General features: G+C 47.6%; 1 protein-coding gene across 1 annotated transcript in view; it reads left to right on the top strand.

Moving 5' to 3' along the window:
• The window catches only part of CFAP46 (cilia and flagella associated protein 46), a 78,883-nt gene extending 70,183 nt beyond the window's left edge, over nt 1-8,700 (top strand). The window contains exons 53-61 of the mRNA XM_078858807.1: nt 381-445; nt 1,308-1,368; nt 1,655-1,690; nt 2,176-2,272; nt 2,701-2,813; nt 3,641-3,722; nt 4,554-4,687; nt 6,073-6,186; nt 6,713-8,700. Coding sequence (XP_078714933.1) covers nt 381-445; nt 1,308-1,368; nt 1,655-1,690; nt 2,176-2,272; nt 2,701-2,813; nt 3,641-3,722; nt 4,554-4,687; nt 6,073-6,186; nt 6,713-6,777 — 767 coding nt within the window. The 3' untranslated portion in view covers nt 6,778-8,700. The remainder of the gene's footprint in view (nt 1-380; nt 446-1,307; nt 1,369-1,654; nt 1,691-2,175; nt 2,273-2,700; nt 2,814-3,640; nt 3,723-4,553; nt 4,688-6,072; nt 6,187-6,712) is intronic.
• The last annotated feature ends 4,597 nt before the right edge of the window (nt 8,701-13,297 follow it).

Genomic DNA, 13,297 nt, shown 5'->3' with positions numbered 1-13,297 from the left:
GCGGTGATGAGGGTGCTGGTGGTAGTAAGTATGGTGGTGGGGAGCGGTAGTGTAGCAGTTTGCACGCTGTGCCACAAACCCGGCAATCTGAGCTCGATTTCCGCTCACGGCAAACACCAGTGACGATTGTAGGAACCAGTCATGGGCCTCCTCTAGGTTGATGTGTAAACATCGCCATGAGGCAGAGAAATGCAGTCGGGCGTGGTTCTGGCATCCCACCTTATCGTGTGCCAATTGAGTAATTTGCCAGTAAGTTTGCAGCATTGGATGTTTGGCCAACATCAATAGATAACATAGAGTTGTGACTTTGTGTCACTTGCTTGTCAGACTACGAGAGAAGATTATGGTTCACCACGTGGTGTGTTTGTATCCCATCATAGAGGAGAAGGGGGACGAAAAGTCTGGGAAGGAAGAGAAGGCAAGAAGCACGCGCAAGCCCAATCCGGTAATTGATGCTTACATACGTACGTATATGTTTAACATAAACCATCAAGCGAACTCTAGTCATCCTTGCAGTGGCTTTTGGCTAGTCATCGAACATAGATGGTCACTCCATCGCATGCTTTCTCTGAGTCTGAAGACTCGTTTTCAGAAGGGTCCTGCCAAGTTTTCGCAGTTGGGGGGGTGGGGGGGGGCGACGTTCCTGTGCGTAATCCCAATTGAGTAATTTGCAGGTGTTTTTTTAGCAAGGAGATGTTTGGCCAATGCCAGGCATTCATTCGGCAGCCACAGCCAGACCCCACCAATACGAAATCTTGAACTTCGATCCCACGCCAGTGCCGGGGATCCAAGTTGATCGACAGGTGGGGGGAGCCCCGCCCCTATGGAGGGGAGGGGTAGAGCGACCCCCCCCGACCCCCCCTCCACCCCCCCATATCACATTGCCCCCACCACCAGAACCTTTCTTTAGCACCTGCATCAGGAAAGATAAGGCGTAATTTTCCTTAGCCAGGCGAGGTTTGCGTGTCACGGTCGTATAATGCGGCACAGTTATTTGCATTTCATGTTTGGTTTTTCCGTATTAGCCAAGTGTAGACACGCGGCTGAAATTATGCACACCCAGAAGGTGTGCGGCCGATGGATGGTGTAAACAAAATGTATGTGGAGAGATACAGTATATATATGCAGGAGACAATTATCAGTTTAACTATTTGTTTGAAATAATAGGTGATGATGCATTGGCAGTGGTGCACAAGTGCAAATAGTTATTGAGGAATGCGTTTAGTGGTTTGTTATTTAATTTAAATATACATTGGCACTCTCACATGACTGATGGCAAGGGTGCGTGCATATGTGCTCTGTGGCAGGTCTCTGTAAGTCAACCCGTGCCGCCTCACTGCAGCATTGTGGAAGGGCAAGGGCTCAAGTGTATCCTGACAATGCTGCCCACACAACAACATCCACCGCTGTTCACCACTAAGTGGCGGTGACGTCAGCACGGCGCTTGTGCCACACTGACCCACACACCACAATAACCCTCAGCATGGTTGGAGGAAGCAACGAGTGAAGTTAACGGGAACAGTAACCTCGGTATTAGCCGTAGAAGAGTGGTGAGGAAATAACTGACCGCCAGTAAGCAAGTGACTGTCGTCAATCAGTGAGTGCTGGATCATCAACCATCCGGACTGTTTATTGTCCTGAGCGACTGGTGCAGATATTATCGACCCACATGGACACACACGGGAGGCAGGTATGAGGCGGAGGCACAGTGGTAACACTTGTCCTTCACAGCACGAAGGTCCTGGGTTCGATTCCCAAATCGGGCACTTTTGTTCGTGGAGTTTGTACGTTCTCCCCCTGTTATCTAGCGTGTGTGACAGTGTGAATGAGTGAGATTGAGTGTGTGCGAGTGAGTGAGTGTGTGGGAGTGAGAACGAGTGAGTGTTTGGGGTTTTTCCTTCCCTGTTTTACATGGGTTTCCTCCGGATTCTGCGGTTTTCTCACAAAGCAAAAAAACGCAATTACTGGTATTATCCAAATATCCCAATGCTGAAAATATACCTGTAAATGAATCATATGCGAATACACGTAACAACTTTGCCCCCATTGTGTCTGGCAGACTGTGATAACTGCTGTCTCTGTGTGTGGCACACTGTGATCACCGCTCTGTGTATAGCACACTGATCACCACTCTGTGTGGCACACTATGACCACCACTGTGTGTGTGGCACATAGGCAGCAATGTGGCACATGTTTGGACTCGCATTGTGGACTCGTCGTGCGCCCTCACGTCGCGATGGGAGGGGCTCGCCCCCTCAACAGGGCCCCCCAAGTGAGTTCCCTCCCTTTCACTTTCTCTCTCACTCACTCAATCTCCAGTTCTCTCACACTGATTCTCTCACTCATTTCCCCTCATGTGCATGCTACTGTGTGTGGTGCTGTGTGTTGTGATGGTTGCAATGCTCTCCGTCTTTGTGCGGTGCTGTGTGCAATGTGACCGTGCTGGGAGTGGTGGCGCAGTGGTTAGCGCACAGTGATACAAACCCGGCAGCCTGTGTTCCGTTCATACTCACAGCCAACATGAGTGGCAAACACCTGTGATGGTCCTAGCCCCTCTAGGTCGACTCGGCCTTCATTGAGTGACTGATGCGGTATGTATTAAACATCAGAACTGGGGACACAAAGGCACCCCATGTCATAGCACTTGCCTCAAGTCTGTCAAAAGCTATATGGGGGATCTTTGTGTGTGTGGTGGAGCAGCGCTGCCCAGTGTGAGCGACTCGTTTCTGCAGCGAGCGCGCTGCTCCTCTGCGCTCCCAAGCGTTTCCTCTCCTTCCTCGCTCCGGAGAAACTCACCTCGCTGAGCCTCAACAGTAAGAACCATCCTCCACAGAGACACCCACCCCCACAGAGACACCCACCCCCACAGAGACACTCCCCCCATAGACACTCACCCCCACAGAGACACCTACACTCACAGAGACAAAGACACCTACAGACACCCACCCCCACAGAGCCACTCACCCCCACAGAGACACCCAGTCTCTCACACCATCTCTGTGTGTTCACGTCAGTGACATGGCCCAGCGGTAGTGCGTTTGCCGCTTGTTGCAGAGGTTCGCAGTCCGAATTCAGAAGGCCGCCCTGAGTATTACTGCGGTGTATATTAACTCTGTAATACTAGGTGCCACCTCTTCACCATGGACATGAAAGATCCAATTACTTAACTAAAAAGGAGTTGGCCATTGTGTGTCAGCGTCGTGGTACAAATTTGCGAGAAAAAAAACTGATTGGTCCACACCAGAGACAGCTTACTTTAGAGCCTAGTCTCAAACAGTGTTAGACCAGAAGACGCCAGAAGTCGAAAGCTGTTCGCCGTCTCTGGTGTGGACCAATCAGTTTCAAAGACAATGCATATACTCTCAGAGCATGTTTTTTGTTTGTAATTTCACCACAAGTATCTGTGGTTGATGCAGACATGATTCCTTGCAAAAGGTTTCAGTTTGGTGTTATAACATCTTAACACCTATTCTTGGTTCTTTAAATCTAAATCTTAACACCTGTTTTGTTGCAAAAAAAAAAGGAGAAAACCTATTCCTATATTTTGACACTGGCAAAGGAGGACCCATGATACTCAACTGCTAATTACTATCTCCCCATCCCTCTCACCCTCCTTTCCTCCCCAATACCTCTCCCACAGAGAGCCCTCTCGTGCTGCTTCTGGATCAGACACTGGTGGGCAGTACGGCTTTCAACCCTGACAGCACGCTCGCCCTGGAGAGGTGCCACATGCAACAACAACAACAACCGCCATTCGCCACTAAGTGGCGGTGACGTCACCACGACGTTTGTGCCAGGCCATGTGCACCTTTGAGGCCACGTGAAGTGTCGAACGCCCGCTGGCAGGAGGTCACGGGGCAGACCCAGGTGCTACGGGTCGACTGACTGAGATGACTGAGATGACTGGCTGATGCGCCACATACAAACAAAGATCCCCCGTATAGCCTTAACAGACTGTAGGGGCAAGTGCTGTTAGCGAGCACCTATGAAGGCCGGAACGGTACACGAGGGGGTGGGTGGCCAGCACCACGCCCGACCGCCTTTGTCTCCCCAGTGGCGATGTTTACACACCGCACCAGGTACTCATTTAAGGCTGAGTCGACCTAGGGGAGGCCCAGGACCGGTTCAGATAATCGTCACTGGTGTTAGCCGTGAGCGGGAATCGAACCCGGGTCGCCAGGTTCATAGCGCAGCGCGCTAACCGCTACACTACCGCTCCCCACCCACTCACTCACAGTCACACTCACTCACACACTCAGCCACACACACACCCACACACTCACACACAGCGACACTCACTCGCACACCAGCACAACTTTTCTCTAGCCTGTGCCACTCACACACTCACTCACCCACACACTCAACTCACTCACCGACCCAAACACTCACCCAACAACAACAGCTGCCGCTGTTCAGCACAAAGTGGTGATGACGTCACAGCAGGCTAGATGCACTTTAAGGCCACGTGAAGTGTCAAAGACTCGCTGACAGGAGGTCACGGGACAGGCCCAAGTGGCAAATCTGTGCGGACCTTTATCTTTGTGTGCGTGCAGGGAGCGGGCCCTGGGGCTGCCAGGACCATTGCTGGGAGCCATAATGTTGAGCCTGGCTGGGGCCCGTGCTGTGCTGGCTCCACTGTGGCCTGGCAGAGCTGGAGGGATCGGTGCCCTTGAAAGAGTTTGTGAAGGTGTGTGTGAGTGTGTAAGTATGTGTGGGGAGCGGTAGTGTAGCGGTTAGCGCGCTGCGCTACGAACCTGGCGACCCGGGTTCGGTTCCCGCTCATGGCCAATAGCAGTGACAATTATCTAAACCAGTCCTGGGTCTCCCCTAGGTCGACTCAGCCTCAAATTGAGTACCTGGTGCGGCGTGTAAAACATTTCCACTAGGGAGACAAAGGCGGCTGGGCGTGGTGCTGGTCACCCACCCCCTCGTGTGCCGTGCCAGCCTTCATAGGTGCTCGCTAACAGTACTTGCTTCTACAGTATGTTCAGGCTCTACAGGGGATATTTTTTCTATGTGTGTGAGTGTTCTTTTGAGTGGGGGAGCGGTAGTGTAGAGGCTAGCACGCTGTGCTATAAACTTGGCGACCCAAGTTCGATTCCCGCTAACGGCCAACACCAGTGACGAATATCTGAACCAGTCCTGGACCTCCCCTAAGTCGACTCAGCCTCAAATGGAGTACCTGGTGTGGTGTGCAAACCGCCACTGAGGAGACAAAGGTGGCCAGGCATGGTGCTAGCCACCACCCCCTCATGTGCCATGCCGGCCTTCATAGGTGCTTGCTAACAGCAATTTCCCCATCAGTCTGTTAAGGCTATACGGGGAAGCTTTGTCTTTGAGCGTTTATCTGAACCGGTCCTGGGTGGACTCAGCCTCACTTGAGTAGCTGGTCCAATGTGTAAACATCGTTACTTCACTTGGTTAGACAAAGGCAGTAGGGCGTGGTGCTGGCCACCCACCCCCTCGTGTAACATGCTGGCCATCATAGCTGTTAAATAACAGCATTTGCCCCAACAGTCTGTTCAGGCTATACAGGGGATCTTTGTCTTTTGTGATCGTGTATGTGTGAGTATGTGAAAATGTGTGGGTCTATGTGACGTGTGTGTGTGTGTGTCTTGAGTGGTCCAGGTCATTCTTGCAAATGAGACGATCATGATCTCTTGAGTTCTGGCTAAACAAAATAAACTTGTGTCTATTGGCTGTGTGGAAACTGCCTGGCCTATTGCTCTACACGAAGCACTCGGTCTTCTTGGCCACAGCTATGCCCTCTCTTATCTTGTTTGCCAGTTTAAACCATTCAGGTTTAACCAGACTGGATTGTGTAAGGAGCTCACAGACTCTTGGAAGATCTGGACACAATCCCATCAGTGAGCTCGTGTACTGCACCTGCCTTATTAATAGGTGCTCGCTAACAGGATTTTCCCCAAACGCTCTGTGTGGACGATACAGGGGTCTTTGTCTTTATGTGTATGCAGCACTCGTGTGCCGTTACGACGCATAGGTGTTCCCTTAACAGCACTTGCCCCAGCAGTCTGTTCAAGGCTACGTGGGGATCTTTGTCTTTGTGTGCAGCACTGTTGGTACGGGGGATGTGTTGTGGTCAAGTGGCTCAGCTCCAGGCTGGGTCCCCACTCAGCGGTGACGCAGGCGGCCCCTCTCGTCCTTCCACACCCAGCGCCATCTCGGGTAGCTCCTTCCTCCTGCCCCCACAGGAGCCCTGTCCCCCTCCCCGTCCCTATGTGGAGACCTATCAGGGGTGGTCTTTTGAATAGCCTGTGTCAGACCGCAGTGATAATGACATGATAATTATTTGATTTTGAGAGAGCAATCTGCATGCCGGGGGTGGCTCAGAGCACTATACACGGGATAAGTGATTTGCATCACATCTGACCTCAAATAATTCAACCCTCTGTGCCAGAGGACCCACAGATGCAGATATCACGGAGCTACCTCTGAAATACCTTCTTCAAAGTGACACTCTGGTCCACACACAGTAAAGGGCAGCGCTTTCACACCCCCTATGTACATAACAGTCAAACAAATACGTTTAATTCTCAGAGCTGTAATTTCTAAAAATGTAGTGCAGAGTGAAATATAATGGGTTTTTTGTGCGCATGAGACAGATAATTCAAGGCTCAGTATGCGTACTCCTGTGTGTACCTGTGTGGACCGGTGTTTACCTGTCTGTGCGTGTATTGTGTGCATGCGACAGGGAGTTGCTGGTCTACAGAAGAGGGCCTGGTTCTCTATGGGCTGCCCAACGTCGTCATCAGATGAATGTCAATCATCTCAGCATCACTTTTTTCAATCTTAAGTCGCTAGATAAGATACAGCTTCAATGTCATAATCACCATATTACTAACACTATGTTTACCCAAAGAAGCCTCACTGAGTCTCAAGACTCTTGTTAGGAGGGTCCTGACATGTGTGTAAAGTAGGGACCGATGTTGCTATGTATAATCTCAATTGAGTGATTTCCAGACAACCCACAGGAAACCCATGCAGAACAGGGGTAGAACGTACAGACTCCATTCAGAAAGGCCTCCGAGTCTGGAATTGAACCCAGGTCTTTCCTGCTGTGAGGCATAAGTGTTCCACTGTTCCACCCCAATCATCCCAATTTTGCAGTACCCTCCTGAGAAAGAGCCTTCATACTTAGCGAATCTTTCCTGAGTACACAAGCAAAATAATAATAATAAAAACAGGTGTTGCAAGTCATTTCCATGAATCAATGCCAGGTCACACCATCCACTTGCATTGCAAGACAAAAATTCCACTTACAGCCTTTCACAGTCTGTTGAGGCAAGTGCTGTGAGTGAGCACCTATAAAGGCTGGTACAGCAGAAGAGGGGTGGGGTGGCCAACACCACGCCCGACCACCTTTGTCTCCCCAGTGGTGATGTTTACGCACCGCAGCAGGTACTCATTTGATGCTGAGTTGACCTAGAGGAGGCCCATGACTGGTTCGGATAATCGTCACTGGTGTTGGCCGTGAGCGGGAATCGAACTAGGGTCGCCGGATTCGTAGCGCAGCGTAGCGCTAATCGCGACACTACCGCTCCCCACACTTTACATTGCATACACACACACTCCTGTCATATCTGGATATCTGGATCTCACTGCACTGGATAGAATTCATCGCAAAGGAATTCGGGTGGTTGATGATCCAGCACTCACTAACTCACTCCAGGCACTCCCTCACCGATGATCAGTCACGTCTTGATCACACTTCCATCGATGCTGTATTCTGTTTTATTTTATTTTTTTCATTTTGGTGACCCAACTCTTTCTTGCAAATGAGACTCATCCTGATATCTGGAGTTTGCATCCGGTTAAACAAAATAAACTTGAGTTACTCTTACTCAGGTTACTGTTCACGTGAACTCCACTTATTGATTTCTCCACCCATATTGAAGATTCTAATCCACATTATGCAACCACCACGACACTGCAGGTCACAACATCACACTCACCCGCTCACTCACTCATTCACTCATCCACCCACTCCCTAGGCAACTCATCTCACTACAAGTTAAAATACTTATCTTTTTGCTTCTTTGGAATTCTCCTCCCATCGTCTCTTTTCTTCAGGTCTTATAATAACCTTGCTTTTTTCAGGAAATGTGTTAATTGCCTATTACAGCAATAATTACCTATTACAGTAATAATTACCTATTATATCTTGATGTGAAGCTTTCGTGACTGCAGGAATCTATACTCATTGGTTCTCTCGGTAAAGTCACGTGGGTCAAAACATAATTATTTCTCTACCTACATGACTTTACCGAAATAAGCAAAGAGTATAATTTCCTATTATAGCAATAATAATCTATTACAACAATAACCTGCTGTTTGTTGCTTGTCGTTTGATGTTTTGGGCTTTGTGGCCTGTACTCTACAACTTGTGTTTAAAACAACATACAAACATGAATGCACATGGCGCACACTAAAAATTGCATGCTGTGACACATGTTGCTAAGCTTAAAAGTTTCGTATAATATTGAAATAAATAATGTAAAGAATACGTCTCCATAATCTTTGGGTCTTCCGGTGAAGTCACGTAGGTATAAAATAAAATAAATCACGACGTTTTGGGAGCAACACAAGCGTCCGTCATCAGGTGGGAAGGCAAATTATCATGTTAATGGGAGATCGGTGAGCGGCCTCCACAGCGCGCACACTGAGATGGCTCTGTTAATGTGAGAGCGTCGTAACCCAACTCGGGCATCAAGTCACACAACTCGATTATTCCAAAGGGTTACGTTAGCCAGTACTGGGACAGATCGTAGAGGGCATTTGAGTCATCCTTACCTGCAACCCTACACAGATGTTAATCTTGAGTGGTGGCATAAACCACCACCACAATTTCCTGCCTGCTGTTGATGGGGAAGTGAACGCAGAAATGTCACGATTTCCACACCACACTCTCACGTCACCTTCACTGCTTGTATTTTATTCGCAAGTGACACGTGTTGTTTGACAGCATATTATCATTGATGCAATTATTCATACATACATTAATTCCTTCAATGATTAATTCACCCATTAAGGTCTTCCTTGAGCTATACTTCAGTAATGTATTAATGACTCTATTCACATGTTTATGGATTGAATGCGTCCTTTTTTACTGTATTCCTTCACTCATGCCTTAGTACATTCTTTCATTAATTGGTTTATTATATTAAAATTTTAAACAAAAATTCTTGACAGAAGAATATATATAGTGTGGCGCTGTTAGGCTTGAATAATAATTTTAACTTGTAACGTGCACAGTATTCGCTCTCAGAGAGAAAGACTCAGAGGCGTGATGAACCAGAGACAAGTGAGAAAGGCAGCCAGGGAGGTGAGCCGATGCCAAATCCCGCCCGAGCTCTGCGGTCCTCTATATATTAAGGTGTTATCGGCCAATGAATGTTTATACTTGAGGAAATACGCACCTGGAGAAAACTCACGCGTGTGAGGGGGCAACAACAACATATCCCTTTCAAATGGAGCAGATTGTCGTGGAGAGTTTGCTGTTACAGCCTTCTCCTGGCAAGCCAGGGTATGGTACCTCGACATCCATGGGGAGTTTTTTTGTGTCATCCACCAACCTCTCCCCTCCAGTGCTAAAGAATTAAGAGGCCATGTGGATAGCCACCACCCGATCTCACGGTGCTCACGCAGCCATTCCCATTGGATTAAGGCAGTCGGTAACTTAGCGGTTGGGTGGCTATTTATTTAGTTCTCTATTTTATGCATTGGTATTTCTCATAGCTGAAAGGAAAAAAACGAGATATAACTGGTATTGGCCAAACATCCTAATACTGAAAATGACTCAATTGTTAATTATACACCGCAAAATTGCCCAAGACTGCAAGTGGGCAGGACCCTCCTGAATCTTGACTCCGCGAGGCTATCCTGGGTAGTAAACAAGTGTCAAGAATAAACTGTGCCTACATGCGCTCCAGAACTTGCACAAGCTTTGTGTAGGCTCTGTAAGCGCTCATATCAGACCCACACTGACCATCCAACTTAGAAAATATATCGTGTCCCGCCAGCGCCAAGAAAGGGGGATCCATCTTGTATGTGCAAGTCCGATCACCTTGACTTCTCGGTGATTATTAATTTTTAGTGGAATGCGTTGATGTCTGCGAACCGAGTCGCCCTTGAAAAATATCTTATTAGCTCAATGGATTTCTATTTAAAGCTTTCGTGACTGCAGGGATTCATCTTCTTGGTTCTTTCGGTAAAGTCACGTAGAATGGAAATAATAAAAATAAAACATAATAAAATAATTCTTACGACGTTTCGGCCACAATGCAAGCAGCCGTCCTCAGGTGGAGAACAGGTTTGGTCACCTTATTTTATTATTTCCATTCTACGTGACTTTACCGAAAGAACCAAGAAGCTCAATGGAGCTTTACTCGGGATATAAACGTCCAAATTCGGAGGTTCCATCAAACATGATCTGCAGGTAACCTGTTCGCTCATGTATCTCAGGTTTTGTGCTCAAGCCTTGAACATATTTGATGTCTTATAATCATAGCCCGAGACATGTATAAAGCGTCGATCATGTCTAGTATACCACATTAATTAAACCCAAAAGAACCTAAGGCGTCCATCTAACTGCCGTTTAATTATCCCAAGAACAAGAATTGAAATAGGTGACAAAGCCTTTGCATTGCAGCACCAACGTTTTGAAAAAAAAATCCTCCCTGAACAATATATCCTGAAGCAGATTATTGCTGGATACAGCGGTCACATTTGCAAATGTAACTTTGATCCTTACCTGTGTATCGATAGTTCAATGTTTGTGTTATTTTATCGAGGGACTATGTGGTGTTATCTTGGTGTGGTCTGGGACTGTTTTGTTGTTGTTTTGCTGCCTTACTCGATCTTAGTAAATCGGACTTATAATTAATATGTATTTATATTTAGTGACTTGCTTAATATTTTCTCTATTTTGCACTCCTATCGTTTTTTTTATTGTTTGCCGTTGTAATTTGCTGACCCCGTGCCCATACTGGACATGTGAAAAAATTGCTTCATAGCTCATCGGATTCCTCCTCCAGTTTAGATAAAGATTCTGATTCATTGCAACACGACCATCATTTGGCATCAAAGCTATTATGCAAGCCTGCTTTTTTAGCTTTCTGGCAGGCTAATATTTGTGGGAATTGATGGTAGCCAATCTGATCTTTATTAACTGTTTTGCAAGGATCTGTTTTATCTCCAACATCAATTTTTTTCCTTTATAAATCACCGATAAAGTGTCTAGACAGTATCTGTTACTGACTGGGGAGTGCATGAAAGTGATTGGAGATCACCATCTGGTTGTGACGTGATATTCATTGCATCAATTCGTGTGCAATTTCTAAGGGCACGGTGACAGACCTATTTCATTTTAAGGCAGGGGCGGTTTCTTCATTAGGGCGATTGGGCGACGCACCACCAATGTCATTCAACCACAGAGTCACGCTAGCCATCACTGTGCCTCTGGATATAGTCCAATCAGCGTCATGTCACGTTCTGTGGAGTACCGCCTCTTTTTGGGCGATTTCACTCCGAGAATCGCCCCGAGTGGCCCCATAGACTTACATTCAAAGATGTTTTTTTCGAACGGGGGGCGCTGCAATGCATTCTCTATGGCTTCCGGGAGGGCTCGCACTAACGTGCTTACGTCATCATACGTAAGCACGTTTCATCCAACAATATAATATGTCGCCACCCAGTGGAATCTTTAATAAAAGAAACTTGAGTGGATTGTATTAATAGTGAGTATAGAAACAAACAAGATGTATTGTAAGAGTCACTTTATTTTTCATTAATATTAAAGAAGTGAAGTTGCCTTTACATGCTTAAGCTGTTAATTTATCCATTGCATGGGTGGACCTTATCCTTATCAATCATCCAGACATTTGCCCCCCCTGAGAGATTTTGCAGGAGCCGCCAGTTTTAAGGTTATAATCCCTTGTTCATCATGACGTCCTTTTTACTTCCATGTCTCAACAGCGTTACGGAGATTGCGTGACGTGAGGGTTCTGCCTTTGTAGTGAGGGTTGTAAGTTGACGCTGAGGAGGGGGGAGGCGCCTCGCCCCACCATGTGGAGTGATGTCACCTGCTAATTATTATTAATGGTGGGGGGGGGGGTCCATTTGGAAGATGTCACCTCTTCATGATTATTAATGAGGGAGGCTGTTCGATGTGGAGTGACGTCACCTGCTCATGATTATTGAGGGGGTGGGTCCATGTGGAGGACGTCACCTGCTCATGATTATTAATGAGGGGGGCTGGCCGACGTGGAGTGACGTCACGTGCGGGACACAGAAACATTCTTGGCTCATTAACACATTCCTGCGGAGGGAGCTGGTAGGAACGTTGGGTTGCTCGGTCAATGGCCAGGGTCAACGGCGGCGTGGTGTATTCCGCAAATATGCCCGACTGTGAGGGTGGGCACAAGCCGGCGTGAGTAGGTCAAACGTTGAGTTTTATAAGGGCACCACGGGGTGACCAGCCCCTCCCCACCCAGCTCCACCCCTCCCACCCTCCCCACCCAGACCCTCCCTCCCCACCCAGCTCCTCCCTGCACGATGGACACAATAATCCCCTGTGGGCTGGTGGAACCAGGAGGTTCCTACCAGTATAATAGTAAATTACTGCGTAATGACAGCACGTGCCTCAGTGACTCTGGAAAGTATAAGTGCCTTGTGGTGTCAAGTCATGTCTGTCAGTGTATGTTCGTACCTGATAGGTGCACATGGCCTGGCATAAGCGTCGTGGTGACGTCACCACCACTTAGTGGAGAAAGGCGGTTGTTGTTGTTGTACCTGATAGTGTCAAGTAATGTCTGTGTCTGATAGTGCCAAGTATTGTCTGGTAGTGTCTGTATGCCGTGCCTTAGAGTGTCTGGCACAAGCTAGTAGCATCTGGTAGTGTCTGGCAGAATCAAGCATAGATTGGTCCTGTGACCTCAGACAATGCGGTCTTTAAATGTTTAACTAGGCCTCTAAGTATACTTATCCTGGCACAGCATCACGATATCACCACTTAGTGGCGAACAGGGGCGTCTGTTATTGTTAGATATGTATTACAGTGGTCTGCTACGAACCTAGTTATCTGAGTTAAATTCTTGTCCGCTGCTAATATCAGACGTGAATTATATCTAACATTACTTTGAGGCTCCCCTAGGTAGACCAAGCTTTAAATGAGTATATGATGCGGTGTAAATATCAGCAATGGAAACACCAAGGCTACTGGGCGAGCTTCTGACCACACCACGCCATGATAGGTGCACGATGGTCTCTTTCCTAGGTG

The sequence above is a fragment of the Lampetra fluviatilis genome, chromosome 1 (assembly GCF_964198595.1).
Source record: "Lampetra fluviatilis chromosome 1, kcLamFluv1.1, whole genome shotgun sequence".
Classification (NCBI taxonomy): Eukaryota; Metazoa; Chordata; class Hyperoartia; order Petromyzontiformes; family Petromyzontidae; genus Lampetra; species Lampetra fluviatilis.
The sequence above is the reverse complement of the archived record's forward strand: the minus strand, read 5'-3'. Positions and strand labels throughout refer to the sequence as shown.